General features: G+C 45.4%; 1 protein-coding gene across 1 annotated transcript in view; it reads left to right on the plus strand.

Moving 5' to 3' along the window:
- Window positions 1-10,325, plus strand: part of sobpa (sine oculis binding protein homolog a) — a 50,295-nt gene extending 39,970 nt beyond the window's left edge. The window contains exons 5-7 of the mRNA XM_083924949.1: window positions 920-1,015; window positions 6,962-9,020; window positions 10,277-10,325. Of these exons, the coding sequence (XP_083781075.1) occupies window positions 920-1,015; window positions 6,962-9,019 (2,154 nt within the window). The 3' untranslated portion in view covers window position 9,020; window positions 10,277-10,325. The remainder of the gene's footprint in view (window positions 1-919; window positions 1,016-6,961; window positions 9,021-10,276) is intronic.
- The last annotated feature ends 13,178 nt before the right edge of the window (window positions 10,326-23,503 follow it).

A 23,503-nucleotide genomic window follows, 5' to 3' on the forward strand; every position in this document is an offset into this window, starting at 1 on the left:
TTAAATAGGCCTATTTGCCGGGGAATTCTGCACTGATTGTGGATAAAATAACAGACTGAGGAACATAGGACCCTTTCTGTGAAAAGCGGGGAACATCGGACCTGGGGAACATAGGTACGCTCCCCTTTTCACTTGTCTTTCTAAGGGGGTAGGGAGTCATGGTGCAAAAACCTGGATCAAAAGAGACCGTATACAAATTTCAGAACCTTCCATGTATTTGAACTGATACAACTCATGTTAGCATAGCGCTACACGGTGGTGTAGCGGTTAGCACTGTCGCCTCACAGCAAGAAGGTTCCAGGTTCGCATCCCGGCCCTTCTGTGTGGAGTTTGCATGTCTCCCCGTGTCTGCGTGGGTTTTCTCCGGGTTCTCCGGTTTCCTCCCACAATCCAAAGACATGCACGTGTTAGGTTAATTGATGACTCTAAAATTGCCCGTAGGTGTGAATGGTTGTCTGTCTATGTTCGTCTCTATGTGCCCTGCGATAAACTGGCGTCCTGTCCAGGTCGGACCCCGCCTCACACCCAATGTCAGCTGGGATCGGCTCCAGCACCCCCCGCGACCCCGACCCCGGGATAAGCGGCTGAAGATGAATGAAATGTTAGCGTAGTGTGATTACAATCTTATATTAAAGTTTCATTTTAAATGTGTTTATCTTTCTATTCGTATCTTGTCTAAACTCAATGCCTTGCAGACTCAACCACACACATGCATGCACACACACACACTCACACACAGAGAAACCCTGTTGATTGGTTTGTCCTCAAACCAATGACTGCTCACCCATTTTTTTACAGTCACCATTTCTGTTCTGTTCTTTCTCAGTGTTGTTTTCCATTTCTGAGTTTCCTTGTTGCCTCTGTTCACCTGTTTATTTTGTCCATTCGTAAAAAGAAGCCATTATTTCTCCCCCCCCAGGCGAGAGACGACGATGGCCTCGGTGGGAAATTACCCCAGCACAGCTTTACTCAGGACACGCCCAGGCTTGTCTTCAAGACAAACAGCGATGTGCTTGTAAGGACCATAACATTTAACACCAGATAGAGTTTAAACTTGATGGCTACTGCAAAAAATATGTTTTGATGTTGTTCTTTGTTAAAAGTGTATCATTTTCAGCTCCTGACGGTGTCAATGGCCTGGTTCATATTTGGGCATTACCGTAGAAACAGACATCCACCATCAGACTCAGGCCAGCCCGAACATTAAGACACACACACAAGTGGCTCTCATGTTTGACATACAGTCTGCACACATTTAAGTTTGAGCTTCTCATGACTTTTTTCATGCATAATCATTTGCTTTGCTCATTTTCATGACACATCATATTCAGTGACTTATGTTGGGGGTTTGTAGAAACGATCAAACACGAAAACTAAATTGAATTATATGAATTTACTTTTTATTTTTGTAATATTTATTGAGTGTTGTGGTATAAAGATACATATAGGTGCATGGATCATTCAGAATTTAGTGAAAGAAAACAGTCTGGTGGAGCCTCCATCAGTACAAAAAGACAGTATAACACCAACGTGCCATGTATATGCTGATAATGTATATTTTATAAAGTGTATTACCGCTTTTCATACTTTTAACCATTATTCCTTCGGCATTCTTTGTGACTAAAAATGACATTGTAGTCATCAAGTTAATTGCTGACATCTCAATTGTGGCAACGTTACTGACAAGGAGTCAGACGGGGCAACTGCTTAAACTTACAGGTTTTAAACCAAGCGGCGACGTCCGTAAAATGAAACCAACCATGGCTCCAAAGGTGAGTCCATCCCCTTAGAGCCCCATGCTAATATATCAACTTTACAGTAGAAATAAACATGTTTACAGCCTGGTAAAAATGGCTACTATGGCTAATCTCAGTGTTAATGACACCTGTATGTTTAAATGATATAAAGACCCAAGGTTCTGCATAGTTAAGGGTGTGGACGCTTTGAGTAACAGGTGGGTGGCGTCACCGGTGGCGATACACTGTAGGCTTCATTTGGCCTGACTCGGCTCCATCCACGCTCCTCCTCTTTGATGGGATTAGATGGGAGTTAGGCGGAATCGGGCACCGCCAAGATGTCGACGGCCGGAGCCACAGGGAAGCTCCCGCTTTGAGCTTCTTTTCGGCTCTTCAGAAACCAGTGGGTGACGTCACAGAGACTACATCCTTATTTTATACAGTTTATTTATTTAAAACATGCCGATCTTGTTAGACAAACATTTAGGATTAAAACAGAGCCATCAAATTATAGCCCGAACTGTATAATCCTGGAACTTTGACCGACCGTACTTTCCGTAGTTGTGAGAGTTGGCCCACATAGTTCTGGTGCGCTCACATTCAGTTTAACCTCTAAATAACTTAGTTAAGATAATCTGGATAAACTGTCATCTGATTGTCTGACTGCTCATGTCTTCCCCCATTTGACTTCCTTTGAACACTGTTGCTGTGTTTTCTAATCTCAGCGAAACTTCGGTGAGTACAATGTTATCACAACTGATTGAAGTACAAAAAAAGACCCAAGAGGTAACATTGAAATTTCCCTTTAAAGCCTTAGTTTGACAGTTTGCTTTTTCCTGAGAGTTAGATGAGAAGATGAATACAGCTCGGATATCCGTAAGCCAAATATGAAGCTACAGCTAGCAGCTGGTTAGCTTAACTGAACGCAGACGCTAAAAAACAGGGGGATACAGCTAGCCGTGGCCCGCAGACGGAAATGATCTAGCTGGTGCAATACATCTCTTCTCCTTGTATGAGTTTTTGTACAGTACATAGTCCCTGATAGATAAATAAACTAAACTAAACTGTCTGTTTAATCCATATAAGGTATAGTCCATATGAGAAGTCTTGTCATCTCTGCAAGGTTGCAAGACAACCAGCCGAGACTCCAGGAAGTAACCGCTCCCAATCGAGAAATAGTTCAGCACATAATCCCCAATGAAACCCCAGTTTGTTGTTTTTTATACTTTGGTTTTTGCATTGATCAAAGAAGTCAGATATTAGGTGTTCATTAGTGAGCTTGAGGGGCCGGTAAGCAGACTGTAGCTTCATATTTAGGGGTGTTGATCTTCTCTTCTCTCGGCAAGAAAGGGAATATACATGTTTCCCTTATGTCAAACGTTTGCTTTAAGTAAAGATGCTCCGTGTGAAAAAGCAAACGTGTAACAAAGAGCCGCATGCCAGCAGAGATATTTCATCTCAGAGCAGTCCAGTCTGACATTCACACACAATCCACCAGGTCTGTCTCATCATTCTTACAGCTGGAGGGATTTAACTCACTCTGTGTGCTGTTAAATACGGTGCGATAGAGCTTCACCTGGCCAAGTGAAGATGGCCTTTGTATGTCACATCTATAATGACTGATGGTGATGGCCGGCTGTGATAAGAGCAGCCCTTCGGGGAGTGTACCATTGGTCTTCTTTGGCTTTTATCTACACAGTTTAAACTTTTCACTAAAACCAGTCAGGTTTTAATGAAGACACAGTGTAGCCAACTTAAAACACTGAGAAAGGATGTGAACCAGATATGTTTCCCCTTTTATAAGCCAGGTATAATTATAACTGTCATGATAGATATTCCAATACACGAGGCCACTGTAAACTGATATTTTGGCTAATCATAGTAACAAGTCCGCATGATGCAGATGGTCTGTTAAGCGCTGCCAAAGTTGAATTTTCCTGTGTAAACTTTAGTGGAATCTTTGTACTGTTCTCTTTTTCCAATGGACCAGGTGCTTTAAGATGGCGTTTAGATCCCTTGCTACATAATCCAGCCTTTGGACTGAATCCCCCATGCAGCAAGCACAGTGTTTCTGTTTGCCACCATTGATGGGCTTGAACACTCCTGCTGCAGATAGTTTGGACTGTGAGGCAACTCAACTAAAAACCAAGCGACTGGCTCACTTCAAACACCTGGTTCATTTTCATGGGATTAATCCTTGTGTTTTGCACTATGTGATTATAGCAGCAATCTGAGAAGTGTCAGAAGAATCACATATCAACCTTAACAGGGGGATATACAAGCCTTTCCCCTTTTACTTTCTCAACCTCTTCATTCTACATATAAAACCACTACAGCCTCTTGTGAAACGTCCCAATCTCTGCGCTGTCTGAAACCCTCCAGCCTCTTAACCCCCTGCAACCGCCTCCTCTTCTTCCTCGTCATTATCTAAATCCTCCATATCCTCTGCGATCTCTTTAACATCTGCAGCCTCTCTTCTTCACTGCCTGAAACTTTCTCATCCTGCTCTGCAACCTGTTGCTCCACAACCGGCTCCTTCAACTCTGTGACCGCAGCAATTAAATATTCTTCATCCAATTCCCTAACCCCTGAGAATGGCCTCCAATCATCATCTCACCCAACTTGTTCATTTAACTAATAAACTAAAACTAACGGTTGCCTCGTCTTGGGACTCTTAAACATAACTGTCCTCATCACAGGGGACGAGAAGAGGAAGGTAGACGATGACTGCTGAGGTTGTTGCGATTGTTTTGAAGCCCGATAATTGTCGTAATGCAAACAGTTAAACCGCACCACCGATGCTGGTTCGTTGGCCACGATGGAAATAAATGACCATAATTACATCCAACTGCAAACATCTGTGTAGTAGCGAGGCAGCGAGCACAAGAGAGAGAAAGCACAACTCCATTAGCGTAATGCGCAGTGAAATTTCACTCACAGTGCAGAAAGTCGTTAAGTGCTCTCCATCTGTCTTTCTGAGTCGAGGAAAAATCCAGCGCATTTATTATTTAAAATATCCTGGGCCTGCCATTATCAAGCTCATCTTGTGAGAGCACCTTTTTGACTTTTACTCAGTCATGGCTCATTGAATTAGCCAGGACTAAATGGGCAGCTTGAATGTGTAGGATTCAAGGCACTGACATGTGAGCACCACCAGCGCACTGTTTAAGCATAGCAGTTGCCATGTGGTCCAGTCTCTGATCTGTTTTTGCTGTGGTTCCTTATGTTCTCCAGCTGCGTGCGCCGAGCTCTATTCATGTGTTAGTGTCAGAAATTCCTCCTGAATTGTCTTTTTGCAAGTTATTCCCCCTGAGTGACGCTGCATAATGACTTATTACAAATGCAGAGCCATGGTACATAATTTAAAACTTTTGTCCTTTTGGAAGATGCTTCTGCTTGATTCAACTGGAAACAGACAATCTGATGTAAAACACGTTATATGTGCAAAGAACTTGATGTTTTACACGTGTAGCAGCGGCAGGACAGCATGCTATGTATTCTTTTGAAATCCTGGCCAGTGTTACAGTACATCTGCCCAAACAGCCCGTGTGAGTCCACTGTCTTTCAGCTGCTGCCAGACAGGATCCTGCCAAATAAACCAGCGTTGCTATGCAGCGTGCAAAAGGGGTTTATCCACCTTCCGGTTGCATCCCTCAACTTATTAACATTCAGCAGGGGGGCTTAAGGGTTTGTGTGATGGATGGATGTCGTTGAGGGGTCTGACAACTGATTAATGCCTTAATTATCTCCAGCGAGGACCTGCCACTCCTCCCAGAGCTGACAGAGTGAGCTGTGTGTGGCCTGACGAGTAACGCCGTGTTCAGGGCTCGCCCACTGCTATCTGCTCTGCTAGGGTCACATTCATTTTCCTCTCAAAGAAAAAAAATGCACTTTTTGTGCTGCAAAGGTGTATAACAGCGATGAAACAGTGCAGCAGGGTGTTTTGGGATCGTTGCCACTGCAGTGAGAAAGAAAGACAACTTTTCCATTTAGCCTCCAGATCCCGCCTTTAAACGATTAAAGAACAACAATGACAGTGGATTGTTATGATTGGATATCAGTGGTCTTTAGTTTGAGAAGTGTTAAAAGTTCAATTGCAATTTTTGAGAAAGAAATTTGTCATATTGCATTGGATTATATTGTTAGGTGTTGATGTTATGTTGTCCAGACCCTATAGGTATTTGTTCTACAGTGACAATAATACTAGCACTCTTTCATGTAATGCACTTCTCTGACCCAGTCTCTACGTACATGTATGTTGAGATCACAAAAAGCTCCCCAGGCAGACATATTTCACAAAAAGAAAACTTCATTGCATTCTGGTCTTTTGAGGCTGAACCGCTTAAACAGATTTTCCCATGTAACGTTGTTGAACATTAGTCTGAAACAATGCGGTTATCCACAGGAATAAGAAACTTACAAATAACAGCATGGTTGTTCAGTTTATTCAGTTTTTTTTTTTTTTTTTGGGGGGGGGGGGGGTGGACTTCAGTGCTTTAATGATAAGATTAGAAAGTTCTGCATAAAGCTATTGAAACAGTGACAAATCATCAGGTAATTGCCTTCTCAGACCACTACTGAAATGGGGTGTGTCCCGAAGTGCAAAATTGTTGAAAGCTGAAACTTGCAGCAGCAGTTTTCTATGTAATTCAGTATTGATCAATCAATTGATCTTACTAGCATTTCAATTCACTTAGCTGTAATGTCTGGCTCACTCTTTGGCACACCCTTCAGTATCATATGTGGAAGGCCCTTTAAGGTAAATCATCTTCTTGTCTTGGGGCATCAGTCTCCTAGGGAGCTGTGGGTAAATTAGTTTGTTTTTTATCGTCAACAGAACGTGTAAATGGGCGTTCCTTGTTAGGACAGAGTTAACACAAACAAAGTCACTTCAATTCTACTTAGCAGCATAATGTCACTTGCACAAACATGGACACCTACATGACATACATCGAATACATAAAGGCATATGTATTTAAACTAATTTCAAAGTTAAGTGTTTACTCTGGACTGATTTTTAAAAGTATTTAGAAACCACATCAGTTTCCTTAAAAATAATCTTTTTAAAATGTGTTTATCTCTAGATGGTTTGGAGGCTGAGCTTCTGCTTGCCAGGGCACTTCAGAGAAGATTATGTTGTATTTCATCACAAACCAAGAAGTATTTTCTATGCACAGTGGCATATGCTGATGCAGTCTGTGTACTGTGTGTGTTTTCTCTTACAGGTGTGTGACTGGTGCAAACATATTCGCCACACTAAGGAGTACCTGGACTTTGGTGCTGGTGAGCGGAGGCTGCAGTTCTGCAGTGCCAAATGCCTGAACCAGTATAAGATGGACATTTTCTACAAAGAGACCCAGGCTGCACTGCCTGGAGCCTTGTGTAACCCAGGACATGGGGCTGGTGGGGAGGGTAAGATGGAGTGCAGTGGAGGGGTACAGCTGCTCACTCCTGAATCCTGGGGGACGCCGTTATCGGACCTCCGACGTAAAGCTCCCTCACCAGGGGGGCCTTCCACCAACTCTGCATTGGCCCCTTCTACTTCTTCTGCCACCTCACCCTCAGACACTGCTGCTGTCTGCTCCCCGTCCTCCTCCTCCTCAACCAAGATCCCTACACCCAGACCCCACGAGAACCCCACACTTCACCCTCCGCCTGTTCCCTCTTTGCATCCATCTGTCGGGGTTCCTCCAGGTAGCCCTCCCATGGTGATGACACCCAGGGGACCTATGCCCCTGCCACTGTTCATGGAGCATCAAATGATGCAGCAGATGCGTCCACCATTTCTTCGGCCCTCTGCCCATCCAGGAGGACCCCATAGTCCCATGTCAAACCCTATCATCCCTGGTATTGGTCCACCACTTCCCCCAAGGACAATGGGTTCGGCATCGAGCCCCATGCACAGACCCCTGCTGTCTCCACATGTCCACCCCTCATCCAATCCCAACCCTGGCATGATGCCCCCACACCATGGTCTCCCCATGCCAGGCATGCCCCCTTTCCCCCCAATTAACATGATGCCCAATGGACGCATTCCTTTGCCCCCAATGATGAACTTTGGCATGGCATCCTTGGCCCCATTGGTACCCCCACCAACTCTCTTGGTCCCTTATCCTGTCATTGTACCCCTCCCAGTCCCAATCCCTATTCCAATCCCAATTCCCTTCAGCCCGAAAACCTCAAGGGACCAGTCAGAGAGCAGTGGCACCTTCCGCAGTGCTCCAGAGTCCTCGGAAGCTTCAGCTTCTGAACCCCACTCACCAGGTTCCTCTGGAGGTGAGAGAGGGGAGCAGAAAGTAGAGCCAGTTGGTGCAGAGCGTTTCTCTCCTGTACGCTCAGAGAGAAGTAGGACAGCACTGGTGGACTTGACTGTGAAGGCAGAGGAAAATTTGGGCAACCTTTGTCTAACCAGCAGTCCTGGTCCGATAGACGGAGTTATTGATCTAACTGTGGGCCACAGGCCATGCCAACAGCAGGTAATTCAGAGGATGCTACCTGGGGTCCAGGTCAAAGTAGAGGCAGAGACTGAATCAAGATCTCCACCAGCTACTGGGCTAATTTGGGAAGGGAAGGGCAGTCGTGCTGGGAGGGAAGGGGCCTTTTCACAGGGCCTCCTCAGTGCTATGGAGCTGGAAGGGGTCACACACCCAAACACACTGGAATCATCAGGCCCACCCTTCAGCAACAACAGCCATTCTTGCCATGATGATACTCCAGTAAGCCAGCTCAATCCCTGCATATCTAACCGTACCCCGCCACCCTTGCCCAGCACAGCACGGACACAGCCCCAACCCCTGCCCAACCTCCAAACTAGCCCTGCTGCCCCATGTAATGTCATAGTCAATGGTTCGGGACGACATTCGCTTCTAACTCCTACCTTTGGATCTTACTCTGACCAAAGAGGAGACAGTGTTGCAGGAGAAGGACAGGCAGAGGAGCAGCCAGCCAACGGTGAGCTGGAGCATGAGGCATTGAAAGAGAACAATTGCTCAGTTGGAGATTGGGAGCTGGGGAAGCAGGGCTCAGTGCAAGATGAAATGGCGGACACAGTGGAGGGTAAGCCAGATCCTGACTCCAACATGGAGGAGGGTGAACATGCCTATGCCCTGCCGCTGCTGTCTACCGGAGGCTGTGTCGTCATCCAGCCTGTGCCAAAGCCCGGCGCTGACAAGACGGCCATCCTGTCCTGCTCCATCAGTGCCCCTTTATCAACAGACGGGAGCCCTGAACTGGAGCCGCCGCTGAAGAGGAGGTGTCTGCGAATCCGCAATCAAAACAAATGAGGTGGGTTTACCCCAATGTGCTACCACAAGTATGTTTATGCAGTTTTTGCAAACTCAGTATTTAAGTATGAATTTACACAGATTTATTCATCGACATTTTGTTTGTCACAGTGGGATAACCATCAAATAATCAGTTGCTTTTGATGTTACAAATGTCTCACACTCCTCGGGGTGTATCCTTGAACCATTTGCAATTATGTCATTTACTTCCAAAATGTTCTTGAACAAGTTATTTCCTGTTCATGCAAAGTCTTATCGTCCTAAAAGGATCACTTCATCAGAAAAACACGATGTGATGCCTTATTCAAGGTTAACCACTGTGTGTAGTGGTCAAACAAGCAAGTGAATTACTACCCAAAAAGAATGGCAGAGTACATCTTCTAATAACTCCACTGTGACAGATGGTGTGCAACTGATGGATTTGGACGTCACTTGGCGGGGCACTTGCAGAAGATAACAAGCCCACTTGTTAATTACATTATAATAACATATTAGAACTTGATATTAGATAATCAGAATATGTTATTAGAAACCACAAGATCCTAGATATCGTGCATGTGCATTTGTTGTGTTTGTTGTTTTGATTATAATGCATTATTTGCTGGAGCATGTGTGTAGCTGACACGTAATTTTCAAATTTTTTATACATATATTTCCTCATGATCCGGCACACTGCTCCTATTTTACAGAAAGATCACTTGTTGCTTTACTACTGACAGATTAACTCCACAAGCTTCAGGATGGAAACAGTTAATCTGTCATTTATCCACGACAGTAATACCAAATTTAATGGTGCTTCCCTCGAGTTGTTAATTAAATGATATTATATTCAAGAGCAGTTGAAGACCAATTCAAGCTGTGGTAACATGAGGCCAGTGCTCTGAATTATAACAATTAATAATGACAAAAGATGGAAATCAAGCCCCATGCACCGTTCGTACTGCTAAGAGCAAACCAGCAGCTGAAACAAACTGTACTGTAACCTTCAGAAACCTAAAGATACACATTTAATGATAAGAGACAATGCAAAATCGTGCATGCTGTATCTCACATTTCCCACTTGTCTACATTATCACAAGGCATCTAACACTGTGTGGTTCTTGTTTGTGCCCCATAGCTCTGACCTGAACACCCCTTTTAATCCCACTTACCTTGCCATAAAAGTTGGGGCTGCCTGTTTGGATTCATGCATTGACTTTACAAAAAACAGCCTTGGGGGGTGACTCAGTCTAACTCTCCTCCCATTCTGTTTCACAGATGGACGCTCTGAGGACCACAGTGCCATCAACGACACTCACTTATCCACCCCCCACCTCCAAATCCCACCCCTCGCAACTACACCACAGCAAATAAGCACACACACACACACATACACACACGCGCAAGCACATTTTTTCTCGTCCTCACTCATCGTCCAGTCTACCAGCACCACAAATCGCCTTCGACGACTGATGAGAGTCCAACCAAACATTTTGATTTGTATCATAGCAGAGCGGACAGCACTCCTTTTGTCCGTGTGACAGACGCTCTGATGGACAGAACTTCTACAGACTTGATGTTGTGGCCAGCAGGATCACTCGGCCTTCGAACAGCAGACAGTATATCCCTGAAACAGGAGGACTTTACCCCGCTGCTTCTCTCCTCATTTTAGAGACTCTCAGCCCACACTGCCCCTTATACCTTATCCACCTGCCCCTATCAAAGCAAGTGCTCTCCTTATTGCCCGTGGAATGCATCAGAGTGATTAGTGAAGGAGCCCCGGAGAGAGATTCCCATCCCCCCTGTTAAACACTCCTGTTTCAGTCCAACCTGGTGCAACACCACAGGTACAAAAATCTCTGTTCCATGTTGTTTTGTTCTCACACAATTTGTCACTAAGGTATAGACTGATTTCATAATGTTTAGATTGTAGAGCCACAGAGCTGGCAAAACAAATAGCAGAAATTCTGCTCTATGTAACCAGCAAACATGTACTTGCCAACCTGACACAGAGTGTTCTGGGTGATTCTGATGGGTGGTTGCTAAAAAAGAAGCACAGCAAGCATGAATACAGCGAATGCAATATGACAGAGGGGCAATTTAAAGAGGTATTTCAATCAGAGGCTGGAAAACTGTCCTTGGACATAAAATCAACAATTGTCTTGAGAGTTATTCCGACTAAATCAGCTAGAGGATAAAATATTAACCTTCACCAGCAAGTAATGGCGTGTGGGTGGAATCATGCAATCTCTGCCATGTTCCTGTAGCATCTGTTTGCTCTTAAACGTCACTGAGTTGAAATATATATTATTAGACACGAATGACACAAGAGTTGTCATGATAATCATTCCTATTAATGTTTTTTCACATCCTCTGGAAAGCAGTCTGTGTTCTGAAACAGCGAGCCACACAAGTAACAGTAACAGTGGCTGCAAGATTTCAAGGCTCACTGCAGCTTCAGAAGATCCGGGGCGGCATAGCAATGTAGAAACTCAACCTGCAGCGGGTACTCGCTACCGCAGGGTAGTGCTCAGTCTTTTCTATAATACATTACCAGTGATGGTCCTGCAATGGGCTAGTTTGAGACTGACTGCACCCAATTTAGAGGGCAGAGGGAAGCCAGCTCTTTCATAAATAATTATTTTGGGACCTGGAGAAACACTGTTGAAGTAACGTAACATACATTTTCTACAATAAACACATAGAAGATAAATTCACTTTGAAATAATTTGAGAAATATTCAAAACATTGCCTCTTGCTTGTCCATCAGTCCTGCCAAGTTTTGCCATTTGGAAGTTGTTTTAAGCCAAATTTTCCCTCGATTCAGTGGTTTGCTCTATTTACAGCTTTTTGGGAAATTTAAGTGAACGCAATACAACTGTCAGCCATTCGGTTTGATGTGATCCAGTAACACTGCGGCAAAGCCCGTGAGCTGGGACATCAAGCAAAGACATCATTTAGTTTACACTCCTATGGAGGAGGTACATTGTACCAGTGCGAAACAAGGTATTATCATATGCCAAAGGCTTAAGGTGTGTTGGAAAAAAAACATGCCACCTAGTTTTCTTTGGAAATGGAATTTCAAACTGAAGATTTGACCGGATAATTTATAGTTGCCAAACTAAAAAGCACTTATTTAAAAAAAAGAAAGGAAGATTCAGGAGAACGCAATGGATGTCAAACACAGTATTACAATCTTTGTCTCTTTTTATGGTTAATTCAATCCATGAAGGCCAATGATATATCACGAGGTATATCAGGTGAAAACAAATCTGGATTAAAAGAAATAATGCGGGACTTGAGTGATGCTTAAGTTACATTAGGTGTGTACACTGCGTTGCAGTCCCATTTTATTTTACTGTGTTTCTGTAGCCTTTGTCAGATTCCTGTCATCACTCTCTAAATCGTTCTGTGTCCACATAAGGCCCGACATGTACTCACACACATATTCACATGTCTAGTGTACCTACAGTACTCATACTCATACATACCACACACACAATGCACATAATACATTTAACTGTGTACGTGTTTGTGTGAGGCAGGTGCAAGCAGAGAGAGCGGTTGAGATTACAGAGAGTTGGCTCAGAGTAAGCAGTGTGCAACTCTATCTGTTGCCTGTTAGTCAGGCATTTAGGCTTAGCTTACTGCTTGCCAAGGCCCAGCTTTGGTGTCACTTTAAGCAATTCCTTGCCCCCGCTTCACTTCTCTGTGAGCAAAGGCAGAAAAAAAATGCTCTTTTTTAGCTGCCTGTTTCTGTTTTGTCTACCTTCTGCTGAATTGTCCACGAGTGGAGATATTCCTTTCTGCTATTCTTTTACAGAGATCTGTAAACACAGCATTTCTAAAATGACAGTTTACATCTGAAGAATAGATATTGAGCAATTGCACCTCTTCTCCACACTTGAGATTCTCCTGTTGAGACGTCAGTTTTCTTGTCCAGAGTCTTGTGGGTGAAAGAACAGAAGAAAGAGCTGTAATATGTCACACAAAACCAAGGCCGCAGCCAGGATTTTAGAGGTCACAAGCCCCCCCCAACACACCCCTCGCTACCATTTTGATCAGAAACAAAAAAAGAAGGTCTTTAATTTAAACTACTTCAGATTTTCACATTTTCTTTGGATACTTCAGGTATCAGTTCAAGTATACTTTCTGTAAATGTTTATAAAATAAGGTTTTGTGTGTAGGTTTTTAGAATGTAAAGTCCCACCATGTTGCAAAAACATACAGTGGACATGACCTCAGTATCCTCAATGGTAGCTACAACCCTGTATAAACCTGAGCCACTGATACAAACCTGTCCTCTGTCTGAAGCAGGACAGTTACAGTTTCCTATTTGTTAGTGTATGGGCCTACAGCATGAAGGTGGAAGACTAGTATGTCGGTCAACTCAACTGTTAGTTGAGGAGAACAAAGTTTTCAAAATGATCCATGTGTCCTGGTTAGCGTCTTTGTTTACTTCTCCACGCTATTAGGTTAGCATACGCTGCACTGAGCTGACAGGCTGCTAGCATTTTCTAAAACAGGAAGAACAACTCATTTTTGAAAGTGAAGACTATGTGGGCAGATTGCCATCAAATGTACTGGGCACATCGATGTTAATCAGAGGATGAACCCTTTCCCTGTTCTCTAGCGCCACCTTCTATCTAAAGCTAATTGCCAGATTCCAGTTAAAGGATTCATTCAACATTTTGGGAAATACACGTATTTGCTTTCTTGCTGAGAGTCAAATGAAAGGATTGTTACCATTACTCTACCAGTTGTCGGTTAGCTTAGCTTAGCATAGCATAGCATAGCATAAAGACTGGAAGCGGGGGGAAAGCTAGCCTAGCTCTGTCCAAAGGAAAAAAAATCTGCCTACCAGAATCTGTTAATCTTGCGAATGAACACATTACACTGTGGGTTGTAGGTTAAGGTCTCAATGCTGAGCCAAGCGAATCAGGGGAGCGTACAGTACCTATGTTCCCCGGGTCCTATGCCCCCCCCCCCCCCCCCCTTTTTAAAAGGATGTCAGGTCAGATGTTCCCCAATTTTCCCAAAAAAGGGTCCTATGTTCCCCGGTCTGGTTTTGTTTTTTCCATTATCAGTGCCAAATTCCCTGGCAAATAGGCTAATGTAGACCTTAACACTACCCCCTAAACCTGACCCTAACTGTAACACCTAACTCTAACAAAATGCTGAATTAAATCAGCAAAGGCAGATGCTGCGGCCGGGGAACATAGGAAGAACATAGCACCCGGGGAACAATAAGGAGACCCCGCGGACTGGCTGCCAGCTGTAGCTTCATAAGTGAATTTCCCAAAAATGTTGGTTATTCCTTTAATGAGCTCCCCAGAGGACATATGCTCATTGTTTTGGTGACCTCTTCCTGACCTTTCTTCTTGCGCCATGAAGCTAAACTCACAACTTTAGCCTCACTACTGGCCTATCTCTCTCAGTTCCTCAACATAAGTCATTATCTCTTTGATGAGGAAACCGACCAAAATCTTTTGTTACGTCTGCTTCTTCTCCTGCTTCACACATTTAGACACACACAGACAAAACAACACGCATGTTATGTCTAACCCTAACCTGTACCGCGTTGCGTTAGCGTTGCAAAACGGTATACTGTCCACGTCCGAGACAGATATTGCAGATATAAGAGCCTAACGCTCACATGGAAATTCTGGACCACTGAATCAGTCTCTGTGATGGCAAACAGACTTGCGACAAATCTCCAGCATTCCTTTTTTTCGATGATGGACTACAGGCCTGGTCAACAGCCCGAATTATGCAATGACAACGAACCCCAACCCTAATATAGACAAGTGGTCCACGGACAAAACAAAACATGAAACAACAGAGAAGTTGCCTTAACTCTTGCTTGTATAATCTCTCCAGTTAAGACAATGACGCTCGCTCGTGAAGAAGACTCTCCCTTCTTTGTATAAAAAGGAAATATACCAGAAACAACGACTTTGTTATCTTGCTAGTGTCAATGTATAGATGATCCGCTTTTTTCTGTAACTCGTATGGACTGTCACATTTTTGCTAAGAAAGGAAACCCTCCTCTCCACTTCCCTGTTCCTAAACATCCAATCTGTTCAGCGTTTTAACTCGTGGTGGACTGTCGATCTTTTTGTGTACATTTTATAGTATTATTTATTTGTTGACAAGTTTTTGCATTTGCAAAATACAAAAAAAAAAAAAAAAAGAGTGAAGGAGGTTCGACCTGAGCATTCGATTCCAGTGTAAATGCCCGGTGAACGGTGACGAGCTTTTTTAATTATTAAAAATGGAGAAAAAAAACGGTGATATGAGGAGATTATCTTCTGACTTTTTATTATGACGTTGTAACAAAATTTGCTTTGGAAGATAATCTTTTTTTTTTTGTGTTGTAACAGTATTTGTTTTATCCAGTGAATTGCTCATGAAGACAAATAAATAAGAGGCACACACAACTCTGTTTCAGATGGGTCGTATCTGCTCATTCTACGTGTATGCGGGGCGACTGTGGCTCAGTGGGGGAGTGGGTCGTCCTCCTTTCCAGAAATCGGCGATTTGATCCCCATCTCCCCCGGTCCACATGTCGAAGTGTCCTGGGGCAAGACACTGAACCCCGAATTGCTCCTTGTGCTGCGCATGGGTGTGTAAATGTGGTGTGAATGGTCAGATTAGGTGGTCTGTAGATGTCCACCGCCATCTGGGTGAATGTGACAAACACTGTGAAAGCGCCTTGAGTAGTCAGAAGACTAGAAAGGCGCTTTATAAGTACAAGTCCATCCGTTTACCAGTCCATGTACAAGGGACCTGCACACCAAAGGCTTTAGCTCCACGCCGTCAACACGACAATCTTTCTTTAAGCGTCGTTTATTGAGAGATTATGACTCGATCACTTCATCGCACGCTTCACAGCGTCGCAGAGATGGTGGAAACCTGTGAAAATCACAATTCATAACTCCCATGTGAATATCAGAGGTGTCACACTGTTAAGTCAAAATGTTCTACTGTCAAACCTTTAATATAAACACTGAGAAAAAAGCTGTGGAGCTCAGTGGAAATATGATAAGTTAACAAAACAATAGTCCATATTTGTTTTATTCTATATGAAGAACAGCATCATTAAAAGCATGACATGAACCATTCAGTGCGCATAACAACATTGTATTAGTTAGAATCTACAGTAGTGCCCTTTAGATGTAGTATCTGACCTTATTTTAGGATCCCATGGCTACAAATTGTTAAGAAGAAGAAGAAGAAGAAGAAGAAGAAGAAGAAGAAGAAGAAGAAGAAGAAGCAGAAGAAGAAGAAGAAGAAGAAGAAGAAGAAGAAGCAGAAGAAGAAGAAGAAGAAGAAGAAGAAGAAGAAGAAGAAGACGACGAAGAAGAAGAAGAAGAAGAATTCCTTTATTAGTCCCGCAACGGGGAAATTAAATTTTTTCACTCTATTATTAATCATGTCACACACACACACAGGCCCGAAATACACACACACGCACAGACAGGACCTATACATGCATTTAATGGAGAGATGCCAGACGTGGCCGCCAGTGGACCGGCGCCCTGAGCAGTTGGGGGTTCGTTGCCTTGCTCAACAGCACCTCGGCAGTGCCCAGGAGATGAACTGGCACCTCTCCAGCCACCAGTCCACGCTCCATTCATGGTCCACACAGGGACTCGAACCGGCGACCCTCCGGTTCCCAGCCGAGTCACCTATGGAACGCCCCAAACATATTTTGAATTAAGTTAAAGTTGCGAAAGGCTCCTAAAAAATAGCACTTACCAGTCAAACACATGCTTACAGCTCTAAACTGTCATTAATAATGAATGTGACAGTGATTACATGTTTAAATACATTTGACAATATTGAATCATTCATAACTAGCCAGGCTTTGGTTATACCACTTAAATATTGATGACTAAGACGGAGTGGATTGCAAATAAAAACAGCGCTTAATAATGAGCTCAGTTACTCATTGTTGCTGATAATTAGCCCACCAGTGATGCTGGTTTGTAATTAAGTAAGGATTTATGAATTGATAAATATGGAGTAATAAAATGTCACAAAATCTTTAAAATCATTTCATTGTTTCAGGATGATCCGGTGATATTTGGATATTAATTCAGACATATACCCACAGTGACACAACAAACAGTTGTTAACAAATCCAAACGTCCAGGTGTAATTTGTTATTGTGTACAGTTGGAGGGGTATCTGATTTTTTAGGGTCATAGCTCTGCAGATGAGAACTGTGGATTTATTGGTCTCTAGCTCCATCTTATGGCTCCTGTCAGTGCTGCCTCTGGTTTTCTGTGATGCTGCTGTTCTGTCCTACTCTAATATATGAGACGACACACGGTTAATTCAATTCAATTCAATTTTATTTATAGTGCCAAATCATAACAGACGTTATCTCAGGACACTTTACAGAGTAGGTAAAGACCACACTCTATGACTTATTTATGATTTACAGAGACCCAACAATTCCCCCGTAGAGTACGGTGGCGTTGAAAACCTTCACTATAACAGACAGGAACGTCAGACAGACCCAGCTCTGTGGAGGACGGACATCTGTCTGCACCGGAGAGAGGAAGAGAAGGAGAGAGAGAGAGAGAAAAGACGGACAGATGGACAGAGAGAGACACACTTCCAGTAACTATAATAATATCTATAGTAATGTGAATATGACTTATTAATACAGCAGAATAGTAGAAACAAGCACATCTAAGGTTATAGATTATGATAGCAGCAGGAAGCGTCATGCAGGACCATGGCAGCAGGCACCACCACCATCAGCAGAGACCTACACACAGGACCACGGCAGCAGGCACCACCACCATCAGCAGAGACCTACACACAGGACCACGGCAGCAGGCACCACCACCATCAGCAGAGACCTACACACAGGACCACGGCAGCAGGCACCACCACCATCAGCAGAGACCTACACACAGGACCACGGCAGCAGGCACCACCACCATCAGCAGAGACCTACACACAGGACCACGGCAGCAGGCACCACCACCATCAGCAGAGACCTACACACAGGACCACGGCAGCAGGCACCACCACCATCAGCAGAGACCTACACACAGGACCACGGCAGCAGGCTCCACCACCATCAGCAGAGACCTACACACAGGACCACGACAGCAGGCACCACCACCATCAGCAGAGACCTACACACAGGACCACGGCAGCAGGCACCACCACCATCAGCAGAGACCTACACACAGGACCACGGCAGCAGGCACCACCACCATCAGCAGAGACCTACACACAGGACCACGGCAGCAGGCACCACCACCATCAGCAGAGACCTACACACAGGACCACGGCAGCAGGCACCACCACCATCAGCAGAGACCTACACACAGGACCACGGCAGCAGGCACCACCACCATCAGCAGAGACCTACACACAGGACCACGGCAGCAGGCACAAACACCATCAGCAGAGACCTACACACAGGACCACGGCAGCAGGCACCACCACCATCAGCAGAGACCTACACACAGGACCACGGCAGCAGGCACCACCACCATCAGCAGAGACCTACACACAGGACCACGGCAGCAGGCACCACCACCATCAGCAGAGAGCTGCACACAGGACCACGGCAGCAGGCACCACCACCATCAGCAGAGACCTACACACAGGACCACGGCAGCAGGCACCACCACCATCAGCAGAGACCTACACACAGGACCACGGCAGCAGGCACCACCACCATCAGCAGAGACCTGCACACAGGACCACGGCAGCAGGCACCACCACCATCAGCAGAGACCTGCACACAGGACCACGGCAGCAGGCACCACCACCATCAGCTGAGACCTACACACAGGACCACGGCAGCAGGCACCACCACCATCAGCAGAGACCTACACACAGGACCACGGCAGCAGGCACCACCACCATCAGCAGAGACCTGCACACAGGACCATGGCAGCAGGCACCACCACCATCAGCAGAGACCTGCGAGACGACAAAGCACAAACAACTCCGGGGAAGAAGCGCTGTACTGCTTCTTAGAAATAATCAGAAATACCTTTAGACTCATTTTAATGAGATGAAGGTGTTTTCTGTTTGATTGCAACAGTTCTGCACCGTCTGCACTTCGTAAACAGCTGCATCATCTGTGATTCAGAAACTTCTGTTAGTGATCTGTAACATGACCATCAGTGTTTTTATGGCTATGATATATTGCAAAATAACATTTATTCCATGTGTTAACAGACCATGTTGAGAAGGAACCACACAAGTCAAGTATAGATGCATAAACTAAAATAAGTAGACTAAATATTTACTGCAATCTGTCATTTTTCAGTAAAACATGAAGCTATCAATGAGATTTTATTCTGCTAAACAGACAAACAGCCCACACATGTAAGAATACAGATATTATTTATAGAAAACTGAAATTAAAGAGCATGTCAGATGGTGAAGTTTTATAATGATGATAAAAAAGTTGCTTTATTTACGCATATTAGTGGTGAGCAATCACAGTTTTACGTCCATTACTGCCACCTACCCATGGATGTATTCTCTTCCACCAAACGCTTAACTGCAATGCATTGTGGGTGATATCCACCCCTGGAGTGACCATTGTTGTTCACTCGATCCCTCAGCCCTCCGAGGGTCTATCTCGCCAAGTTCACTTCAGTTTTTTAGACTATTGGAACGACCCTTAAGATGGAGACAGGGTTTCCCTCGAGGGTGTAGCGGCACTTTCTACCTGTATATATAGTTGTGACATCACAACCGTGCTGAAGTCCTCACGGCTCGTTTAAAGACGCAGTTTCTGAATACAGGTGTGTGCATGTCTCTGTGGACTGAACATTTTGATAGTCTCTCAGTATTTATATAACACCTTAACCTGCTTTATAATCAACAAAGACGTGGAAATCCCCCTTTTTACAATACGGGTCCTTTAAACCTGTGTCCCACACAGTTCACCACTGTGTCGTTTCACACTACATTACCCAGAAATCACCCTTTACTTAGACTCTCTTATTAAAGTTTGTGTGTCAGCAGGTGGCACTCGTGTGTTTGTCTGCTCCACCACTGTGGCTGTTGCTCCTCATGCGAACTCTTTAACCGTTTCCAAATAAAGAAAATGTCAAATGCATCACTTCCTGTTGGTGATACATTCCCCCCAGGAAAGAGCGAGCGCACAGCAGCTGTGTCATGAACAGCAAATGTAAATAGCTGCGAGTGGAACGACTGTTGGACTACATTAGAGTAATGGAAGGGACAGCAGCAGAACAGGTTATCTGTAAAGATGCAACACTTCATTATAATAGAGCTCTTAGCGAGTCAGAGCCCGGTGAGAGCGTGCATCCGTGGGCCAACTGCTCCCTCTGTTGTGTGGAACAGGATACTCCACACTTTAGGACTACCCCAAACTCCCACACTGATTATTATTTATCTACTTATTCAAACTTTTAGACAAGAAATACATTGTTTGACTATCTAGTCGATTAAATATAAGTCTCATATTCTTTAACTGAGGTCATTCATTTGAATAATTGCCTAATTAATTAATTAATTGACTTATTAATTAACTAACTCTTGTCAAATATGTTGTCATCAGACCCCTGAGGGTGCGTTTGACCCTTATTGGCTGATTAGATAATTAATATCAACCACCGTTTCATTAGTTAAGCATCAGGTTATATTCAATTCAATTCAATTAAATTTGATTTACAGTGCCCATTCATAACAAACGTTACATTGACTTATTTATGATTTACATCACTCATCATCACTCACTCATCTTCAACTTTATATATATAAAGTATATATATGTGTGTGTGTGTGTGTGTGTGTGTGTTTCTATGGATGTTTATATGCAGGCCAATAAATTATATTATATTACTTTATATATATTATATATTATATATATATTATATTTGATATATAATATGTTGTTTATAAATTGTATAAAATGTATTATTGCATAGTTAGATTAACAAATTGTACATATAGCAGATAAATAATATAGATTACAGCAATTACTGAAATGTAAAAAAGGGGTAGGATTAAATAAGTGAGAGGTGGAGGTGCAGGAGGAGAGGTGGAGGTGGAGGTGGAGGTGGAGGTGCAGGAGGACAGAGAGGTGGAGGAGGTGCAGGAGGAGAGGTGGAGGTGGAGGTGCAGGAGGACAGAGAGGTGGAGGTGGAGGTGCAGGAGGACAGAGAGGTGGAGGTGGAGGTGCAGGAGGAGAGGTGGAGGTGGAGGTGCAGGAGGACAGGAGAGGTGGAGGTGCAGGAGGACAGAGAGGTGGAGGTGCAGGAGGACAGGAGAGGTGGAGGTGGAGGTGCAGGAGGACAGAGAGGTGGAGGAGGTGCAGGAGGACAGAGAGCGGAGGTGCAGGAGGACAGGAGAGGTAAAGGTAGAGGTGCAGGAGGACAGAGAGGTGGAGGTGGAGGTGCAGGAGGACAGAGAGGTGGAGGAGGTGCAGGAGGACAGAGAGGTGGAGGAGGTGCAGGAGGACAGAGAGCGGAGGTGCAGGAGGACAGGAGAGGTAAAGGTAGAGGTGCAGGAGGACAGAGAGGTGGAGGTGGAGGTGCAGGAGGACAGAGAGGTGGAGGAGGTGCAGGAGGACAGAGAGGTGGAGGTGCGGGAGGACAGGAGAGGTGGAGGTGCAGGAGGACAGAGAGGTAAAGGTAGAGGTGCAGGAGGACAGAGAGCGGAGGTGCAGGAGGACAGAGAGGTAAAGGTAGAGGTGCAGGAGGACAGAGAGGTGGAGGTGGAGGTGCAGGAGGACAGAGAGGTGGAGGAGGTGCAGGAGGACAGAGAGGTGGAGGTGCGGGAGGACAGGAGAGGTGGAGGTGCAGGAGGACAGAGAGGTGGAGGAGGACAGGTGCGGGAGGACAGCAGAGGTGGAGGTGTTAGACAAGAGAGGTCGAGGTGCAGGAGGACAGGAGAGGTGGAGATGCAGGAGGACAGGAGAGGTGCAGGAGGACAGGAGAGGTGGAGGTGGAAGTACAGGAGGACAGGAGAGGTGGAGGTGCAGGAGGACAGCAGAGGACAGGAGAGGTGGAGGTGCAGGAAGACAGAGAGGTGGAGGTGCAGGAGGACAGCAGAGGACAGGAGAGGTGGAGGTGCAGGAGGACAGCAGAGGACAGGAGAGGTGGAGGTGCAGGAGGACAGAGAGGTGGAGGAGGACAGGTGCGGGAGGACAGGAGGCTGCAGTTGCAGGAGGACAGCAGAGGTGGAGGTGTTAGACAAGAGAGGTCGAGGTACAGGAGGACAGGAGAGGTAGTGGTGCAGGAGGACAGGAGAGGTGGAGGTGCAGGAAGACAGCAGAGGTGGAGGTGCGGGAGGACAGCAGAGGTGGAGGTGCAGGAGGACAGGAGAGATGGAGGTGGAGGTGCAGGAGGACAGGAGAGGTGGAGCTGCAGGAGGACAGGAGGACAGGAGAAGTGAAGGTGCGGGAGGACAGCAGAGGAGAGGTGGAGAGGTGGAGGTGTAAGGTGCAGGAGGACAGGAGAGGTGCGGGAGGACAGCACAGGAGAGGTGGAGGTGCGGGAGGACAGGAGGTGAAGGTGCGGGAGGACAGGAGAGGTGGAGAGGTGGAGGTGCAGGAGGACAGGAGGACAGGAGAGGTGCAGGAGGACAGGGGCACAGGAGAGGTGGCTTCTGGGTAACCGAGTCCTCTGTGTGTGGATGTCAGGGGGCGGAGAGAGCCGCCAGACTCCAGTCAGAGTGTGTCGGTGTGTGGACGTGAGTGCACGGCGGAGAATGTAACCGCTGTCGGACTTTTCCCCCTCGAGTAAAACAACACATTTTATTGTGACCGACGCAAACAACGAGGACGAGGCGGGAGGAGAGGAGAGGAGGAGAGGACGCGTGCGAAAATGCGAGAGGAAACCCAGGAAGAGAGGGAGAGCTTATTAAAGATTCAGCGCGGGAGAGCGGACATTATCGCCCCTCCGGAGGACTTGTGGCAGCACTGAGGCTCAAACTACAACGCGAGCGGGCTCCAGACATTACTGCATGGGCTGAAACGAGGCGGAATTGTGTGTAAAGACCGAGTCCAAAGCTTTTCCGAGCGGCCAAAAAAACCAAAAGGGAAGAAGGGGAGGAGAGGGGGGCAAAGAAAACGCCCTGCTGCCTGTTGCTGCTGCTGCTGCTGCTGCTGCGGCTGCTATCACATTCAAACTTTATCGCCGAGTTGGAAAAATGCATCCTTCACTTGCCTGGAGGGGTTAATTCAAGTGTTACCTTTAGTTGCTGTAAAGCCAAAGAGCCACAGCTAACTGAAGGCCCGTTCACTTTTTTTTTTGTGTGCAAGTTTTTGGGGGAGTTTTTGCTTTTTTGGGACTATTTTCTCTTCATTGTGCACACTTTTCCTTGTGTTGGAGGCGAGTTGGGTGGGCTGAGAGCCCCGGGCTGCTCCGCTAGGCCCACGGCCATTAGCCAGGAACAAAGAGTGGTTCACATGTAAACTCAAAACATTTTGGAAATTGTTTTTTTTTTTTTTTTTGGAGGGGAGGGGAGGGGGGGGGGGGACTTTGA

Source organism: Echiichthys vipera, assembly GCF_963691815.1.
Source record: "Echiichthys vipera genome assembly, chromosome: 12".
Classification (NCBI taxonomy): domain Eukaryota; kingdom Metazoa; phylum Chordata; class Actinopteri; order Perciformes; family Trachinidae; genus Echiichthys; species Echiichthys vipera.